At 40.5% G+C, this 19,788-nt stretch overlaps 3 protein-coding genes across 14 annotated transcripts in view; 1 reads left to right on the top strand and 2 right to left on the bottom strand.

The window, feature by feature from the left end:
• Positions 1-7: 7 nt before the first annotated feature.
• Positions 8-6,302, top strand: nat9 (N-acetyltransferase 9 (GCN5-related, putative)). The gene is made up of 7 exons (XM_058405508.1): positions 8-172; positions 261-359; positions 3,513-3,622; positions 4,218-4,358; positions 4,988-5,047; positions 5,143-5,237; positions 5,740-6,302. Exons 2-7 carry the CDS (start codon positions 283-285, stop codon positions 5,908-5,910), a joined length of 654 nt encoding a protein of 217 aa, XP_058261491.1. The 5' UTR covers positions 8-172; positions 261-282; the 3' UTR covers positions 5,911-6,302.
• Positions 6,303-7,634: 1,332 nt separating this feature from the next.
• lrrc59 (leucine rich repeat containing 59) lies at positions 7,635-13,198 on the bottom strand. The gene is made up of 8 exons (XM_058406466.1): positions 13,042-13,198; positions 12,629-12,728; positions 11,548-11,607; positions 10,782-10,940; positions 9,851-9,955; positions 9,608-9,680; positions 9,343-9,534; positions 7,635-8,217 (listed from the first exon to the last, which is right to left on the bottom strand). The coding sequence occupies exons 2-8, from the start codon at positions 12,725-12,727 to the stop codon at positions 7,961-7,963; spliced, it is 945 nt and encodes a 314-aa protein (XP_058262449.1). The 5' UTR covers position 12,728; positions 13,042-13,198; the 3' UTR covers positions 7,635-7,960.
• A 1,504-nt stretch (positions 13,199-14,702) lies between these two features.
• rnf157 (ring finger protein 157) overlaps positions 14,703-19,788 on the bottom strand; it is a 28,771-nt gene continuing 23,685 nt past the window's right edge. For 4 of the 12 annotated variants that reach the window (XM_058406457.1, XM_058406455.1, XM_058406460.1 and 1 more), the window contains one exon: positions 14,703-18,822. In XM_058406457.1, coding sequence (XP_058262440.1) covers positions 18,668-18,822 — 155 coding nt within the window. In that variant the 3' untranslated portion in view covers positions 14,703-18,667. The remainder of the gene's footprint in view (positions 18,823-19,788) is intronic. The other 8 variants (XM_058406458.1, XM_058406463.1, XM_058406464.1 and 5 more) reach the window with 6 other exon arrangements.

Genomic DNA, 19,788 nt, shown 5'->3' with positions numbered 1-19,788 from the left:
GCACATTGATGACGTCGGTGTTGCTGTGCGTGGGTCTTAATCCGTTTGAGACAGGAATCGTGTCGCTTTAGTTATTTCTATTAAGATTGTGTGTTGAAGTGTATAATTATAAAATAATTTTTATTTAAATTATTATTTTAAACTATCCTCGAAAACACGCCGTTAAAAGCAGGTATGCTAACCTTGTGCTAAAAAGAAAAATCAATTAAAGGAGTACAGGCTAGTTTGCGTTATAAATGTCTTTCTGCTTTTTCTTTCAGGATAAATAAGCTTTCTGAAAAAATGCGGATAAATGAAGACATTTTACTGGAAGGCAGTAAGGTTGTGTTGGTTCCCTACAACACTGAACATGTTCCCAGGTATCAGCATCTCTCACATAAACATAAACACCGATCAGGCATAACATTATGACCAGGTGACCGGTGAAGTGAATAATACTGATGATCTCCTCATGGCACCTGTTAGTGGGTGGGATATATTAGGCAGCAAGTCAACATTTTGTCCTCAAAGTTGATGTGTTAGAAGCAGGAAAAATGGACAAGCGTGAGGATTTGAGCTTTGAATTTGATGAAGGGCCAAATTGTGATGGCTAGACCACTGGATCAGAGCATCTCCAAAACTGCAGCTCTTGTGGGGTGTTCCCGGTCTGCAGTGGTCAGTATCTGTCAAGTGGTCCAAGAAAGAAACAGTGGTGAACCGGAGACAGGGTCATGGGTGACCAAGGCTCATCGATGGACGTGAGGTGAAGGCTGGCCCGTGTGATCCGATCCAACAGACGAGCTACTGTTGCTCAGATTGCTGAAGAAGTTAATGCTCTGATATTATTATTATATTGGTTCTGATATTAAGGTTTTTGGAATACAGAGAGCATCACAGTTTTCTGTGTATGGGTCTGCATAGCCACACACCAGTCAGAGTTCCCAGGTGGTCATAATGTTCTGCCTGGTCAGTGTATATTGAATATATTCAAATTTATTTTCTGTGTTTATCTTCAGCTTCAACCAGTCATTTTGTAGGTTCTAGCAAATGTGCCTAGGTCATGATCATGTTTGTACTGATGAGCACAAATACCGAAGAATAATTGTTCACTAGTAAAATAAAACTCATGGTCAGTTAAATGATTATTTCTAAATCCAGTAGTTATAGTGATGTTAGCAGTGTTTCCTAAAATCCTACGTCCTGTAGATGACTGGCATTCATCACTCGTCTGGTCTCACTGGGGTGCCTTTACTTTTGCAGGCTTGGCATGTTCATAATAACATAATAAGTATTTGAAAGACAACAGAACTCTTTGTGTTGTTGGGAAGCTATCAACATTTTCTTGGACCTGTTCATTGAGATAATGAAGTACAGCTGTGTGCAAGAGTTCGCACACCCTTAGGGTTAGAATGAAGAAGACTAGATGGATACATAGATACAACACACACACAATACAAAATATATAATATGCAAAATAATTTATTTTATACACATTTAGCGTGATGGGTTTTTTGAACCTTTTTGCATTTTTATAAATAGCAAATGTGAGGATATCAGTAATAAAATAAACAAATAATATGAATTTAAGGAGTTTTAATGTCCTTTTTTGAATGTAAAATAAATGTTGTACACTTATTTTAAATTAGGACTGGAGACTGATTGATTGATTGATTTTCTTTCTTTCCATTAATCACAAATAAGCCAAGAAGTAGAAATAGAAAAAAATTAAATATTGTTTATCTGTCCAGATTTCTGTAGATTAATTGTAAAACTGAGATATAGTAAAATATATATACATATACACACACACACAGGGGTTGGACAATGAAACTGAAACGCCTGGTTTTAGACCACAATAATTCATTAGTATGGTGTAGGGCCTTTTTGCGGCCAATACAGCATCAGTTCGTCTTGGGAATGACAGATACAAGTCCTGCACAGTGGCCAGAGGGATTTTGAGCCATTCTTCTTGCAGAATAGTGGCCAGGTCACTACGTGATGCTGATGGAGGAAAACGTTTCCTGACTCGCTCCTCCAAAACACCCCAAAGTGGCTCAATAATATTTAGATCTGGTGACTGTGCAGGCCATGGGAGATGTTCAACTTCACTTTCATGTTCATCAAACCACTCTGTCACCAGTCTTGCTGTGTGTATTGGTGCATTATCATCCTGATACACGGCACCGCCTTCAGGATACAATGTTTGAACCATTGGGTGCACATGGTCCTCCAGAATGGTTCAGTAGTCCTTGGCAGTGACGCGCCCATCTAGCACAAGTATTGGGCCTAGGGAATGCCATGATATTGCAGCCCAAACCATCACTGATCCACCCCCATGCTTCACTCTGGGCATGCAACAGTCTGGGTGGTACGCTTCTTTGGGGCTTCTCCACACCATAACTCTCCCGGATGTGGGAAAGACAGTGAAGGTGGACTCATCAGAGAACAATACGTTTCACATTGTCCACAGCATTGGCATTGGCACGAGTGACCAAAGGTTTGGCTATAGCAGCCCGGCCATGTACATTGACCCTGTGGAGCTCCCGACAGACAGTTTTGGTGGAAACAGGAGAGTTGAGGTGCACATTTAATTCTGCAGTGAGCTGGGCAGCTGTGGTTTTATGTTTTTTGGATACAATCCGGGATAGCATCCGGACATCCCTTTCAGACAGGTTCCTCTTGCGTCCACAGTTACTCCTGTTGGATGTGGTTCGTCCTTCTTGGTGGTATGCTGACATTACCCTGGATACCGTGGCTCTTGATACATCACAAAGACTTGCTGTCTTAGTCACAGATGCGCCAGCGAGACGTGCACCAACAATTTGTCCTCTTTTGAACTCTGATATGTCGCCCATAATGTTGTGTGCATTGCAATATTTTAAGCAAAACTGTGCTATTACTCTGCTAATTAAACCTTCACACTCTGCTCTTACTGGTGGAATGTGCAATCAATGAAGATTGGCCACCAGGCTGGTCAAATTTAGCCATGAAACCTCCAACACTAAATTGGCCAGTGTTTCAGTTTCATTGTCCAACCCCTGTATATAACTAGTGTTCAGCAGGAATGTTTTATTGTAGATCAGAACACACTGAAGTGGTACTGTAGTCACCGAGTCCAGTGAAAAGGAACATGCGTTACAGTTTTAAAGGCCTTGAGTGGGCAGGCCTTGAAGGTGTGACAATACAAAAGCCTAGAGGTGATACAAAAAAAACCCCAGGGGGAGGTAGACCTCACAGGTGTCGACTCCCTGGTATAATAATGCAAAAGCCTAGAGGTGATTCTCTTAAACAAACCATTGAATGGGAGAAAGATCCCCAGAGCTGCCCCCCCCCTAACTGTAGGCTAGTTCACAGTTCCTGATCAGCGTCTGATTTGATCACCATTTGGTGGTGAAAGTTAGGATAGGTAAATTATTATTCAAAGAGAAGTGTATGTTGCAGTAGATTCTAGAGTGACCTCAAAATATGTTTTCCTACATACTGAATATGAAAAGAAGCTAAATAAAGCACTGTATGAATCTCTGATCATTTAGATATCACCAGTGGATGACGTCCGAGGAGCTGCAGAAACTCACAGCGTCTGAACCTTTAACCCTGGAGCAGGAATACGACATGCAGAGAAGCTGGAGAGAAGATGAGGATAGTGAGGTTTCTTCCTGACTTCTTAGACACACACACACATTCTGTTAAATGTCATTATGGTGTTTAATCAGATGTGTATAGTTTTAGGCTGCTTTTCTCACTTGGTGTTTTTCAGCGAATTTCTAACAATTACAATTTTTAATTGGACGTTTTATTTGTATATCATTACTTTTCATTTTGTGGATCGTCCATTTTGTGGAACAAGAAGTTAAGCAAACAGTGAAGATATGTAAACAGGCACTCCCTCCCTTTCTCATGAACTTTATAAGACTTTTATAAAACTATAATTATACTAAACTAAAGCTTTTTGAAGGATGGTGTTTTATCCCTTCCTACAGGATTAAACATTATCTGTACACGTAACCCTACAGGACCAGGCTCCAAGTCAGGAGGAAAGTGGCCATATTTATATAGATCTGCTGACAATTTCCCAGCAATTCGGTTGTGTTTAAACCTTTTTTAGGTCGATACTGTGCTTGATGTCTACAAATATAGCTTTCATTTGATTCTCTAATACTGAAAGAATATTGTCAGGTTCTACGATTAAGTCCAAAGTTTTCAAATAATTAATGAACATGTTACGCCTGTAAACGCAGAGTGCACATTCATCGTATTGGACAAACAGCGATGGACAGATCCAACAATCTCAGAGGAAGAGTGCATGGTGGGAGACGTCAACCTCTTCCTGACTGACCCCAGTGACCCATCACTGGCCGAGATGGAGATCATGATTGCAGGTGATAGACTTGATGGTTCACTCATTCATTACGATCCAGGTAGAGATCCTGTTGATTCACTGATTCATCATGATCCAGGTAGAGATCCTGTTGATTCACTGATTCATCATGATCCAGGTAGAGATCCTGTTGATTCACTGATTCATTATGATTCAGTTAAAGGCCCTAATGATTCACTGATTCATTATGATTCAGTTAAAGGTCCTAATTATTCACTGATTTATTATGATTCAGTTAAATGTCCTAATGATACACTGATTCATTAGTTAAAGGTCCTAATGATTCACTGATTCATTATGATGCAGTTAAATGTCCTAATGGTACACTGATTCATTATGATTAAGGTAGAGATCCTGTTGATTCCATGACTCATTATAATTCAGGTAGAGGTCCTAATGATTCACTGATTCATTAAGATCTAGGTAGAGATCCTGTTGATTCACTGATTCATTATAATTCAGTTAAAGGTCCTAATGATTCACTGATTTATTATGATTCAGTTAAAACGTCCAAAAGGTGGATGTCCTAACTATGAAATTTTAGACTAAGCTTTATGCTTTAACTGTATTAAAACCACTTAAAGGAAAGGGAATCTTTCAACATTTTACATCATGCCTTGCTTTCCACAGAGCCCAGCTACCGAGGCAGAGGTTATGGCAAAGAGGTGACACGCATGATGATGCAGTACGGTGAGCTGGAGATGAGAGGGGGAAAAAATCAGAAATCAGAAATCTTCACACTGTCTTGATTTGATGTTTGGATATTTTGTAATAAACCTCCACAGGCATCAACAAACTCGGCATCAAGAAATTCGAAGTGAAGATCGGTTTGGAAAACCGGATCAGCGTAGATATGTTCAAGAAGCTCCAGTTTCAAGAGGTACCAGTGAATAGAATCGTAATGAAACTATAGTGTGTGATGGTGATTTCTGATAACAGCAGCTCTGACGCTAGTGCAGCTGGAATCCAGATCACAGGTTTATGTATATTTTTGCATTTATTCTAATGAAATTATCGCTTCTATAGTAACAGCTCATTTACAGGGACTTGTACAGTGGACATGCCACATAATCTAAGACTAATAATAAATATATTAAAGACAAAAATACCTGATAAAGCACTTGAAATGAATCAGCTCCTGGGTGGTAACAACCAACTCCTGGGTATCATTTTCCTGCAATGAAACACCCCCAGATGTTTAATTCCTTAGTTTAAATGACCTCTCGCTTGATCGTCATGTCTGCTGCTGTTTTATTATAAATGCAGTGCTGGATCTCTCTCTCTCTCTCCCTCCCTCTCTCTCTCTCTCTCTCTCTCTCTCTCTCTCTCTCTCTCTCTCTCTCTCTCCCTCTCTCTCTCTCTCTCTCTCTCTCTGTCCCCAGCTCTCCATCAGCGAGGTGTTTCAGGAAGTCACTCTCGGCCTGACGGTGAGCGAGGCATCATGGGAAAAGCTGCTGGGCAGCACCGATATCGAGGAGAGAGAGTACGGGAAAACACGGGACTCTAGGCACAGAGCTGAACATGCCACGACCACCGGAGCTGACGGGAACTGAGATGAGACGCGGTTTTAATAAGATCCGAAGAGAAAATACGAGAAACGGTTCATAAATGGGCGCCAGTGGATTATCTAAACATTGTTTAAGTTGCTGCTGAAAGCATCATGTTGCACTTTTAACATAGCCTATGTGTTTTTTTTCTGGCATTTTTTCCTGGCTCATTTAGCTCAAAATGAACTTATTGACTGAATTTGTTCCTTATAATTACGTGTTTTAATATTTCGCTATTATCTGCCTTTAAGAAGAAAGTTTTTAACATTGACACAGATTTCAAGGGAGATCTTGGATGTATTGCTAATGACTTTCAAAAAGTGTTAGTCTGATCATTTTTTTCATCATGTGTAAAATGACCGGTTTGTGTAAAATATGAAACAGAAACCTTCTCTTTATCTCCTCTTTGCAGTCCTACTTCTGCATGCACACACACACACACACACTAGGTGTTTTCTTTTATGCCTGCTCAAAAAAGTAGAGGAGGCGTTATTTTTATCCTTCAGAGATCCTCATTAGAGCGACATCTCAAGAGTGAGTGGTTGAATGTTTGTAGGATTTTATATGGAATTATCATCAAAACCAACAAATGAACTAATTACACATTAGCTGACCATGTGTCCGACCACATCTGCCCTGTCTATTAGTGAAAAATCCATCAAGCCTCACTGATCAGCTGCCCATTTAAATCCTGGATCATTCTATGCACAGATTCACTGATTAGGCATAACATGATGACCAGTGCCAGGTGACGTGAATAACACTGATTATCCCCTCATCATGGCACCTGTTAGTGGGTGGGATATATTGGGCAGCAAGTGGACATTTTGTCCTCTGGTGTGTTAGAAGCAAGAAAAATTGGCAAGCGTAAGGAATTGCGCGAGTTCAACGAAGGGCCAAACTGAGCACCTCCAAAACTGCAGCTCTTGTGGGGTGTTCCCGGTCTGCGCTGGTCAGTATCTATCAAAAGTGGTGAACCAGCGACAGGGTCATGGGCGGTCAAGGCTCATTGATGGACGTGGGGCGCGAAGGCTTCCCCGTGTGATCCGATCCAACAGACGAGCTACTGTTGCTCAAATTGCCGAAGAAGTTAATGCTGGTTCTGATAGAAAGGTGTCAGAATACACAGTGCATGACCGGTCATTTCTTCAGGAACAAAAGCTCTACTTATTGAGTTTTATACTAGGCTGCCACTGGAGACGACTTCTCTAAATGTAAAAATAACTTAATGATCTGATGTTCTTACTTAAATAACATTTTTTATTTTTTCTTAGGTTATGTAGACAGTCATACAAACCCCTGTGAAAGCTCTTACTATAGAAAAAGCAACATATTTAACATCAAGTAAACCTGCACTAACATCAGAGCTACTGTTATAGAAAATTAATCAACACCTTTTGACCAATCAGAATCAAGAATTCGCCAACACGCTACACATAACGGAACGCAGACGCAGATTTGCAATACGATGACATTTATTTATGCCGCAAATCTCCCTGAATCATCAGAGTAACAATTAAAATACATTTTCTTAAAAAAATTACAAACGTGTACAAATCCATACTGGTAGTACATACACAGTGCTGTGGAAGACGGTGGCATGTAACCATGCTTCCTGATGCTTGTGTTCAAGGTGTAGATGTGTCCTGGATAAGGAGATTAACTTTAAAAGACATAAGCGAATGATTTGTTTTGTATCTGCATTATATAGGGAGAGGAAAATGGCACAGTCTACATGATTATAAATATGTACGCATGCTCCCAATTCAGCAGCTGTTAGCTTTAACAAGATATTTATGAACAGTACATAAGGCGCTGAATGGTCACAGCCTCTTTGTTCAGTAGCTCGAAAGCAGCCGTGAAGCCCCGAAGTCCACTTCCTCTAGTTTCTGTCCTGGAAAACTGATCATTTTTTCCCCCTTAAACGGCCATGCCGTGATTTTAGAACGAGACACGGAAACGGAGGAACATCCCCCTTTGTGTTGCCCCAGTACATCTCCAGACTGAATCCTGGGGCAAGATGGATGCCGTCTCGTCAGTGTGAGCCAGCGAGGTGTCATTGTTGAAGGTCTGAGATTTTCTGAATGACTTGTTGCACCACGTCCAGGCCTCGAGCCCAGCTCAGCGCCTCATCTGTGTACAGATTTACAGGAGCACAAAACGCCTCCTTCTTCAGCTCAGTGACCCGACAAGTGCCGATCACTGCTGCAGCGCTGAGGATGAGCAAGAACAGAATCCTGAGGAGCAGAGAGAAGAGCCGAGAGCACAGGGAGCGTCTGGTCTGAGCCGCAGCACCGGAGGCCTTCTTTTTATCTGCAGGAAGAAGAAATGCGGGATTATTTTACTGGTACAGTGTCATGCTACATGTCCACCTGGTCTTTAAGTTTAGTTTTGGTGAAATACTAGAGTCTTCCCATGTAACTGGAGAAACAACATGGCAGAGATTTACTCTATACTGACTCCATGTTAGTTCATGTCACAAACTGGCTAGTACTGTGGTATATAAGCCTATCTGTGGTGTAGATCACAGTACATACACTCAACCCAAAGAGATAGATTTAAATACAGTGTTTGAGGACCAGACTCCATCAGGGACACACTGGTCACATTTTTATTTTCAGTGCACTAGTACTGTCAGAATACTAAGGCCACACCTCCTTCACTCTGACTGACAGCACTGTAGCCACACCTCCTTAACTGTGACTGACAGCACTGAAGCTACACCTCCTTCACTGTAACTGACAGAACTGTAGCCATGCCTCCTTCACTCTGACTGATAGCACTGTAGCCACTCCTCCTTAAATGTGACTGACAGCACTGTAGCCACACCTCCTTCACTCTGAGTGACAGAACTATAGCTACACCTCCTTAACTCTGACTGACAGCAAAGCAGCCATGCCTCCTTAACTGTAACTAACAGCACTGAAGCCACACCTCCTTCACTGTAACTGATAGCTTTATAGCTATGCCTCTTTCACTCTGACTGATAGCATTGTAGCCACTCCTCCTTAAATGTGACTGACATCACTGAAGCCACGCCCCTTCACTGTAACCGACAGCACTGAAGCCACGCCTCCTTCATTATAACCGACAGCACTGTAGCCACACCTGCTTCACTGTAACTGATAGCTCTATAGCTATGCTTCTTTCACTCTGACTGATAGCACTGTAGCCACTCCTCCTTAAATGTGACTGACAGCACTGTAGCCACACCTCCTTCACTCTGAGTGACAGAACTATAGCTACACCTCCTTCACTCTGACTGACAGCACAGTAGCCATGCCTCCTTAACTGTGACTGACATCACTGAAGCCACGCTTCCTTCACTATAACTGACAGCACTGAAGCCACACCTCCTTCATTGTAACTGACAGCACTATAGCCACACCTCTATCATCTCCTTCCCTCTCTACCTCACAGACACGATGCGTTACCCACCTTGATTTTGGCTGGCTCTCTTTTTCTTCTCCTCTTTCTTCTTTTTCTGTTGTTCCTGAGCAGCCTGAGCGGCCATCTGTGCTTCGTATTCCTTCCTTTTCTTCTCTTTTTCCTCTGCCTTTTTCTTTTTCTGTGCTTCTCTCTCCCGGGCCTCTCTCTCCCTCTGCTTTGCTTCTCTTTTCTTTTCTTGTTCTGTAAGACAGAGGAAATGAAAGATGCGCATGCATATTTGTGTTTAGTTATGTGTGAGTAAGTGCGTATCTACCTTTTTCCTTCAGCAGCCGGCGTTCCCGCTCCTTATCGGCTTCTTCTTGGAGAAACTTCATGTGTTGGAGAACCTGGAGCAGAATAAGATGGAGGACACGGCGAAGTTAACAGGAAATTAAAGCCCGACTTGTTCTTAACTGTAAGTCACTTCGGATGACTAGACGTAAATATAATTTGTGGTCTTAAGCACACTCCAGCATAAATTACAACATCTTGCATGTAGAAGCACAAGCTCTCTCACCCTTCCTGCACACTGCCTGCACTGTTTCTCATTCAGACAGTCTCCTGCAGCTTTGGCCAGCGTCGGCTCCAGGGGGTTGTCTTTAAGGTCCAGCCACTTCAGACTCTACAGACACAGACAGTCACAAGAATAACACTAAAACTGATGATCTAACGGTTTCAGGATATACCTCATATACATTTTAGCCACGCCCACAAAACTCCATAAAAGGTCAATCTTACGGAGAGGTGAAAAAGATGAACGGTGAAAAGAGCGCCTCCTTTCTCAACTGGAAGTTCATGAATACCATATTTCTTGCATATTTCTAGGAATACATGCGTTTGCATCTATGATAAACGAGGCATATTAATTATATTGATGCTGTAGACACTTGTTGCATATTTTAGGCCCGCATTCTAGGCCTGTTAGAGATATTCAGAAATGAAATGTAACCACGTAAACATCAGACCATATAAATCCTCGTATTACGATACACGAACATCACCTATCGCAACTGATACCATTATAACATTCATAACTCTGCCGTGTATTTATTCCATTACTCTTTCATAGGATGAGCGTCATGTTAATAAATGACTGAATACACAAACGAACCACAAGGTACCAAACTTTAACGTTACTGGATCATATATTCGACTAATGTTAACTTTTTTTTTTTTAGGGGCGGAGCTTTTAGTGAACTGCATCAGAATGGAAACAAAACCAAAGTAGTAACCTGTAAGCGTATTACAGTGAGACATGACGTATAAATTTGCTGAATTTCCTCAGACGGCAGAATAACATTTCTGATTTTGAACAAGGTTAATGTTTTAGTCTAGACAATTGTTTTAGTTATATCATAATCCACGATGAAAAATACTGACGGTTATATTCATGCTGTGAAATGACAGACACACGATGCTGCCTAAACGTAGCGAGCTCATCAACTGACCCTGAGCTGGGAGAAGCTGAGAGGTAGCATGGTCAGCTTGTTGTTGTACAGATCCAGATGCTGAAGGGTGTAGAGTTGCCCGATCTCCTCTGGCAGGCTCACCAGCTGATTCTTGCTCAGGTCCACTTTAACCAGGTGAGTCAGTGTACAGAAATCTGGCTGCAAGAAAGGAAACAGAGAGTGAGGTGATGTGTTAGAGCCTCTTCAAATAAACAGAGTACGGATCGCTTTAATAGGAGACAATTAGCTGATTAAGGAGTCAGTATTAAACAGGAATGCACTGATCCCATAACTGAGACGATCCTGACGTCCTTTTAGTAATCTGATTAACTTTCTATAGTATTATATATTTCTCAACTAAATCTGGACAAGCAGAAAACAAACGAATGTGAAATTCCCTTGATATCTCAATAAATCCCTTGATATCTGATCTCAGGTTCAGTTTCTTTCTGATATATTTGGTCATAAAAATAAAGACTAAAAAAAGTAACACATGAACCACTCAAGAGTGTGCTGTTATAGTAAAATAACCAACAACAGTGCTGCTGTGATGAAGACACTGTTCCAAATTTTCCTGGAAGAACCACCGACACTGATGACTCCTTCCAGAAATGTTACAGAAACATCTCTTCAAAGAAAACCTCACACGAGTTCAGTTCTCAACATAAAGCTCCCACCGTACAAATCCTGATATATATGAGGCGTTCAGTATCAAGGAATGAACACGGCGATGGTGTAAAGGTACATTTCACTCATTAAAGCTTACTGTTAGGGTTGTGAGATTGTTACAGGAAAGGTCCAGGACTGTGGCTTTGGGAACAGCTGCCTGAAAACACAATGGTTAGATAGATATTTTACACTCTGATCAATAAAAGTGTATAAACAAAGTTGTTTAAATGAGAATAAGCAGAAGTGAGAATAAATTTCTCACTCTATGAGCAGCGTTTTTTGTTGTTTTTTTTTTAGCTAGTGCAGATTTAGATGACCTTCTCCATATTTTTCTTTACTGTAATGACACTTTTATAGGGATTTCTCTTTACTGTGGTGAAAATAAGAGGGATTTTTCTTTAATAAAGTGACATTAAATGCATTTTTCTTTACTGTAGTGACATTTTATGGGACTTTTCTTTACTATAGTGACAATTTTGAGGGATTGTTCTTTATGTTGACATTTAGAGGGATTTTTCTTTACTATATTGACACTTGGATGCAGTTTTCTTTAATATAGTGACATTTAGAGCCATTTTCCTTTATTATGGTGACATTTAGAGGGATTTGTCTTTACTATAGTGACATCTAGATGCATTTTTCTGCTTTACTAAAGTGACAGTACATGCAATTTTGCTTTACTATAGTGACATTTAGATGGAGTTTTCTTTACTATAGTGACATTTGGAGCGATTTTTCTTTAATAATGTGACATTAGATGTATTCTTCTTTACTGTGGTGACATTTTGTGGGATTTTTCTTTACTATAGTGACATTTAGATGGATTTTTCTTCACTACAGTGACATTTAGATGGATTTTTCTTCACTACAGTGACATTTAGATGCATTTTTCTTTACTATAGTGACATTTAGATGGATTTTTCTTTACTATAGTGACATTTAGATGGATTTTTCTTTACTACAGTGACATTTAGAAAGACTTTGCTTTATTATAGTGACATTTGATGCATTTTTCTTTACTACAGTGACATTTAGATGGATTTTTCTTTACTATAACGAAACTTGGATGCCGTAATTTTGTTTCTTTACTATATATATATATATATATATATATATATATATATATATATATATATATATATATATATATATTCACTGTAACGCATATAGACACTTACGAGCTCCTTCACTGGGACCTCTGTGAGGTTACACAGACTGAGATCCAACTCATTTCCATCCACCTTGTCTCGAAGACTCTCAACTTTGGCTTTATTCATTCTGTCAAAAATTAAAATAAGACAAGAGGAAAGGTTAAAGAAGGCTGAAGAGTAATGAAATGTGATTATATATATATATATATATATATATATATATATATATATATATATATATATATATATATGAGAGAGAGAGAGAGAGAGAGAGAGAGAGAAAGAGAGAGCGCTGCAGTGATCAGTTAGCATTCCCTACTGCACAGCTTCAGGGACTCTTTAACTGTCTGAACTACAATGTTAGCAAACTAGCTCACTTAGCAAACGAGCAAATGATGTTTATTAACAGCACTATGCACGAAACGTTAACTAAAACTTACGTTTTTCTCTTCTGCGACACCACAATAATCAGTCAGTGAAGAGAGAGAGCCACACTCAGGCCAGGGCTGAAAGTTGAAATGTAACTGATTGAAAATCCACGTCATTCATTCAGTCACCGTTGTGCTGGTCGAGCTGGCGGCGTTAGCCGGCCGTATCCCAAATGGCTTTACATAATCTACACAAGAGCACTACGTTTCGGTGCGTCATGGCGGCGCGTGCGCGCTCATCTAGTGCACTGCGTGTTCAACAGGAAGCCATTTGGAATGCAGCCCACGTCAGTACGCGACCGCGAATTTTATTGCGCATGCGCAACATTTCTCCACGCCGCAGTTTCCAGTTACACCGCACTGAAGCAGGCGTGTAAGCACCATCTATCGGTTAGGAGAAGGCTTTTTTTTTTTTTTGCTCCATAAATTAACAGACTTTTAATTGCACGAGCATCAGAATTAATCAAGTTTTAATTGATGAATCATGTGGACGGCCAAGTTTGTGTGCGTCATTTACCTGGAGAAGAGATGCTCCCAGGATGCACTGTAGGAAGAAGGGAAGCTGGTAGAGGCAATGTGATGTCCTGCGTAATGCTCTGCTGGGAAACCTTGGGTCGTGCCATTTTTGTGGGTGGCTACTTTGACCCTAAACCCTAAGCAGATGAAGTTCATCCTATTGTGACAACCGTAATGGCATCTTTCAGCAGGATAATGCACTGCAAAAAAATGTTCAGGAATAGTTTGAGGAACATGGTGTTGACTTGGCCTACAAATTCCCCAGATCTCAATCTGACCAAGCATCTGTAGTATGTGCTGGAAAATTTACAGAACTGCTCATCTCCAGTTTCGTCCCACTGTCCAAAAACATACCCGTGGGTGGACTGAAGTCTGTAAACTGCCCTTAAGTGTAAACGAGTGTGAATGTGTGTGTGCATGAGATCCTGAGATGGACTGATCTCCTGTCCAGGGTGTCTAGTGTTCCTAGGATCTCCAGTTTCGTCCCACTGTCCAAAAACATACCTGTGGGTGGACTGAAGTCTCTTAACTGCCCTTAAGTGTGAACGAGTGTGAATGTGTATGCGCATGAGATCCTGAGATGGACTGATCTCCTGTCCAGGGTGTCTAGTGTTCCTAGGATTTACTGTTTAAGGTCCAAGTCCCTGTTAGTATAGCAAAAGCACATTAGAACAAGAGCATCAGTATAAACCTGTGACACAGCGGCTGGTATGGAAAATGAATCAACACTTTCTTAAAAAGAGATTTGACTCTGAATCGACTCACTTGCAGGAAGTAAACCATCCTCCTTTTTTCTGTGCTTTGTGATTTCCGCTCACACTTCCGTCGCTGTATTTATAAACGATAAATTAATTGGTTTTAGGATGTTTTCAGTCATACACTCTTTCTTATCTGTTTGATTAGAATTGGTGTGAAAACAAAGCAAATAGCAAACGAATCAAAAGAATCAAATTCTCTCTGATTTGAATCGGGAAAGTGACTGATCAATGAGGAAGTGCCTTTAGACGATCTTCATCCAGGATCCAGTCAGGAGGCAGAGTGGCAGATGCTAGTAGAGCTGTGTACAGGAAGAACGAGATTGGACCAAGATCCGACCCCTGGAGAACAACTCTAGTTTCAAAGCCAGACAAATTCAAAAACAAGGTCAGCGAGGTATATATTTGTTAGAAAGACATGTTTATTGTTTTTTTGTAGGTTTCGTTTTATAAAAGTGATCAATGTCCAGACTCAGTTCATCTCTTCTACTGTGGATCACAGTCATTGTCGACGTCGATGGCTGCAAAAGTGAAAACAAAAGTCTACAGATGTTTCCGAGAGCAGGAAATGGTCGTGTATGTGTTTACGATGGAAGCTGCCTCTAACATGACGCGACGTCTGGAATTTTTCGTCTATTCGAATTTCACACGGTTTCACTGCACAGCTACACGGCTATCGCATCCGAGAACAAATTCGGCTAAACCCGTACACCTACGTCACCTGCGTGATCCTCTGTACCCATGTCGAAGGGGCTAGTGTAAAGTGTAAACATCTACCGCAAACGTACACACTTCTTTAATTAACACGGGTTGACCACCAGGCTAGTGTTACATGCATCACAGATGTGAGGTCTAAGGAAAACAAACAAACAAACAAACAGCTGTAGAAATCATTATTATTACATCACATCGTTATTAATATATCACACATATCAAACACATCCGACATGACCCGAGTTGCTTGTTTATTAGCTACTAGATTGGTACCGGTAATAAACTCTGACCTAGCATATCACGACGATAACAAGCGCTAACTAATATAAAATCAAACCAGGATATTTTTATTCCTCAAAGAGAGATCATAAACTCGAAATCCTGTCCAGATTTGTTGACGTTGAATCTTGACAACAGGCTCAGATCGAGGATGTGAGTCCCTAGCTAAGAAGTGGCTAATATTTAGTGTTTTATCTTCAGATCATGGCACAGAACAGTACAATTTTTAGCCTCATTCCCTCTCATAGAAAACGGTACTTTTTCTTGTTCCTGCACTGATAACCTCAAGGATACTTCTTCCTTTCTACCTTTAGTGTGGATCTTTTACCTGGGGATGTCTGATTATGCCTTAAATCCTTAGATATTAAAGGTTAAAAAAAAAAAAGATGTATCCTTGAGAGACAAGGACAAATTCAGTTTAGTATCAGATTTCCTGAGTACCTAATAGGGATGTAATCAAACACTATGGCATTATTCTGAACAGGTCACTTGTTCTACCAGATAGAAATAAACTGATATAAATAAAATGGCCACTATTAAAAACAATTTCTTTTTAGAAAACCTTGAGGGAATCTGGTGGAGAGATTAGACTTTCATGCAAAGTTTGAAGCACAAAGAAAGACCGCATTCATTAATGTGAACATGAACAATACTTTTACAGCGATGTAATTACTGCAGCTTAAATTACATGTCTTGTTTGATTTATGCTTTGGGAAATGCATAATGTCACAAAAAAAAAAAAAACGATCCTATGCATGACTCTTTTTCATTTACGGAAAGAAATAATAATAAAAAAAACCCAGATAGCTGCATTGTGTTACAGTTCTTCCCTAATACTTAAAAAAGTAGACACTTCTCTGAGTTTCTTAAGTTTTACTCAGCATTTGGTTTTACGTGCAGAAAGCTCAAGCTGATAAACCTTCCAGATTTTCCTTAGAATCAGACTGTTGATTTTTATCTACATCCCAAACTGTGCTGTAATCATTTTTGGAATATTATTGAACTTACTGTGACTATGATTACAGCCATGTCCCAGCCAATTGGAGGCCTGCACTATATCCTAGCATCACCTATATGACTCTGGTGAGCACTTCGGGTATCTTAGCCAGATCATACACAGACCAGGCATAACATTATGACCACCTGGGCACCCTGACTGGTCTGCGGCTACGCAGCCCCATATGCAGCAAAGTGCGATGCACTGTCTATTCTGACACCTTTCTATCAGAACCAGCACTAACTTCTTCAGCAACAGTAGCTCGCCTGTTGGATCGGATCACACGGACCAGCCTTCGCTCCCCACGTGAATCAGTGAGCCTTGGCCGTCCATGACACTGTCACCGGTACGCCACTGTTCCTTCCTTGGACCACTTTTGATAGATACTGACCACTGCAGACCGGGAACACCCCACAAGAGCTGCAGTTTTGGAGATGCTCTGATCCAGTGGTCTAGCCATTACAATCTGGCCCTTTGTCAAACTCCCTCAAATCCTTACGCTTGTCCATTTTTCCTGCTTCTAACACATCAACTTTGAGGACGAAATGTTCACTTGCTGCCTAATATATCCCACCCACTAACAGGTGCCATGATGAGGAGATCATCAGTCTTATTCACTTAACCTCTCCCTGATAATGTTATGCCTGATCAGTGTATTTATCACTGGTACTTAATTAGTGTATGGGTCATTTGTTGATACTGATATAATGTAGGATTTGTTACTGTACAATAGAAAGATTAAATCTGAATGGTCTATCAGTCTAACACAAGCATGTGGCACGTTTTATTTAATTTATTTTCCCGAATCAGTAAACGCTTCACTAGGATCTAATAAACTACAGTGCACTCATTGTCATGTGGAATGAAAAAGAAAACACATTATATGACCTGGCATGCCAAAGTCACGGCACTTTTTCTCGGCAGAATCCCTCACACAGTTCTCTACAGATCTGCTCCCTGTAATGTGTAAAATGTAAATGCAGCCTTCCAGAAACTTGCTCAGTAAACAGATAAGATCGTGATACTAAAAGCTTTATCTGTGTGATATATGAGGGTGGTGGCAGATTTCTTCCCCATCAGCACCGATTCGGCCAGTCGGATGAAGATGTCAGGCGAGGCAGCGGTGTAGCTTTGTGGGTGATCTTGTGGCTTCGTTAACATGCAACCACGGTAAGAGCAGCTCAGTGCGGAGGTGTTATTGCTCTAAAGTCCATAAAGTTTTGAAAGAAACAAGCAGGAGAACTGGCCTCCTGCCTTCTGTATGCTTCACCTGGCCCAGTGATACAGGAAGTGCAACACGTTGATTCTGACATTCAAACACTGAATCTTCAGGAGTGCAAAGTGGACTAGGAAAGGATTTGCGCATGCAAACGGTTAGTTAATTCACGTATTCGTGTTTTGCTTTTCTTTCTTTTTTTTTTCTCTTAAACGTGATTAAGTCTCCAGGTGCTTGGTCTGGAAACCAGCATAAGTGACAATAGACACATTTCCACCATACTACAGAAATGACAATGTAATTCATTAGCATTAAAGCAGCGGTTTGTAATTTTTACAGGCTTCCGCTGCATGTAAGGTGTATTGCTTTTACAATAACACTGAAAATATGTTTGTTTTTTTTTGTAAATAATTTTTCTTTGAAGGAAAAAGGGAGGGAATACCTGAGCAGCTTTGTTGCAGCTGAGGGCGGAGCTTATTTCTGGGCTGGAAGAATAAACCTGAAATGAACCAAAAAAAATCACAAAAAGCAAAAACTAACCAGATCCATGGCATGAAAATATTGCGAATGATAGTTTTGCTATAGTATCTTAAATTGTATTAATATTAAAGTGACAGAAACACTTTTTTACAAATGACAATCTGCACCTTTAAGGTGGTGTGTGTGTAGTAGGTGAGTGGAAGCATGTACAAAATGTATTACTGTAATTCCTGCAAGTTTTCGGTTTTTGGACATTTTTGAGTGAATTATGTGAAATTTGCATTTCATAAAGGAGCAAAAAAAAATTTTTCTAATGTGTAGAATTTAGATTAAACACTCAGTCTACTAGTTAGATTATAGTTAGTTAGTTCCAGGAACTGAAAAATATGTTCTTGGAAATAAAATCCAGCCCAGGAACTCAGTTGCTCTAGCTTCTTTTTGGTGGAAATGTGCCTAGAGTGTTGAGTGCCTGTGGTTTAAATGAATACACTTCTAATTAATACTTAACCAGAAGCTCCTATTTGAGTCAGAACAGTCCAGGGGTCTGCTCATCATGAGTGTTTCTCCACATGCATTGGTAAAGAAGCGACAGAGTGAAGGCTGAAGAGATTTGAGAAATGAATTGTCCTGCTTTTAAGATCGTGGAGTCGGTACGGGAGTCAGACGCTGGAGGGATGCCTTTTACACAGCTAGAGGTCCGTGGCGTGTTTTTGGTGTGTTTTTCGGGCTCGTCCCCATGTTGGTGACGCTCTGCTCGTCCAGATTGATGTTGCTGTTAGAGGCATGCTGAAGCAGAGACTCCTGGGAATGCCAGGTGGCTTCCAGGTAGAGCAGCTCTGTGGGTCAGACAGATAGATAGGTTAGTGCTAGGGCTGAGAAGGGAAAACATGGATTCCTTAATGGTTTCCTGAATCTCAGCTGATATACAGTGCAGAAATGAGTCCTTAAACACTGGGTTTTCTGAATGGAGTTTTCGTTAAATGGCGGAAATAGGTCCTGTGTTTAACCCAAGCTCAAGATTTTTTTCATATTTTAGTCTACAACATAAAATACACCAGTAATACCCCCCTCCCTTGTGAGGTGGGTGTGATGTAAACCAGTGGCTAAATGGGACTACAGAGTTTGTCAGGGGTCAATAATCACCATCACGCCAAAGAGGAAAACTCATCTACTGCAGCCTTGTTGTGTTTACACTAATAACACGTCCTTCCATCTTTTTTTAATTCATTCAGATTCATCCAGAGCACAGAGCACTTCTCTGGAAAAAAAATGTTTTAAATTAAAGACTTAAAGCACTGTGGGAAGATTAATAGTGTGCACGCTGAAGTCACGTGACTGTGTGTGATGTAGTTTGTTTATAACCTTTAGCTTTTTTACTTCTTGTAATTGTATTTAAGCTTTAAACTTCCCCAAAGCTTGTGCTCATTTGTGAAGATTCTCTTGATGAACAAAACAGGCAGGAATCATAAATGTTTGTTGGTCATGGAGCTTATTTTCTGTAATGGAAAAATCCTATTGGCAACCAGAGTGATGATTACTTCCAGGTTGGTCTACAAACATACGGCATCCCTGCGGCTCTAGTTTGGTCTGAAGAGCTGGAGCAGATGTGACACATGAGGTTTATGATGTTCATAAAGCTATAGGACACTTAAACGTATATGAAATAATCATGATAACTTCCATACAGTACAAATGGGTGACAAATTAAAGGAAAAAAACGAAACATAAAGTGTGTTAGTATAACCCCAAGCCGCACAAAACATCTCCGATGGCATCAATTTAACCGGTACTGGAGTAAACAT

The sequence above is a fragment of the Hemibagrus wyckioides genome, linkage group LG13 (genome assembly GCF_019097595.1).
Source record: "Hemibagrus wyckioides isolate EC202008001 linkage group LG13, SWU_Hwy_1.0, whole genome shotgun sequence".
Taxonomy (NCBI): Eukaryota; Metazoa; Chordata; class Actinopteri; order Siluriformes; family Bagridae; genus Hemibagrus; species Hemibagrus wyckioides.
The sequence above is the reverse complement of the archived record's forward strand: the minus strand, read 5'-3'. Positions and strand labels throughout refer to the sequence as shown.

Excerpts from the sequence above, each read along its gene's own strand:
- lrrc59 (XM_058406466.1), bottom strand. The coding sequence starts at position 12,727 with ATGAATAAAGCCAAAGTTGAGAGTCTTCGAGACAAGGTGGATGGAAAT. Across the intron at positions 10,941-11,547 it reads ACAATCTCACAACCCTAACA|CCAGATTTCTGTACACTGAC; the intron begins GTAAGCTTTAAT and ends CCTTTCTTGCAG. Across the intron at positions 9,535-9,607 it reads CCGGCTGCTGAAGGAAAAAG|AACAAGAAAAGAAAAGAGAA; the intron begins GTAGATACGCAC and ends TCTGTCTTACAG.
- nat9 (XM_058405508.1), top strand. The coding sequence starts at position 283 with ATGCGGATAAATGAAGACATTTTACTGGAAGGCAGTAAGGTTGTGTTG. Across the intron at positions 4,359-4,987 it reads GATGGAGATCATGATTGCAG|AGCCCAGCTACCGAGGCAGA; the intron begins GTGATAGACTTG and ends TGCTTTCCACAG. Across the intron at positions 5,238-5,739 it reads AGAAGCTCCAGTTTCAAGAG|CTCTCCATCAGCGAGGTGTT; the intron begins GTACCAGTGAAT and ends CTCTGTCCCCAG.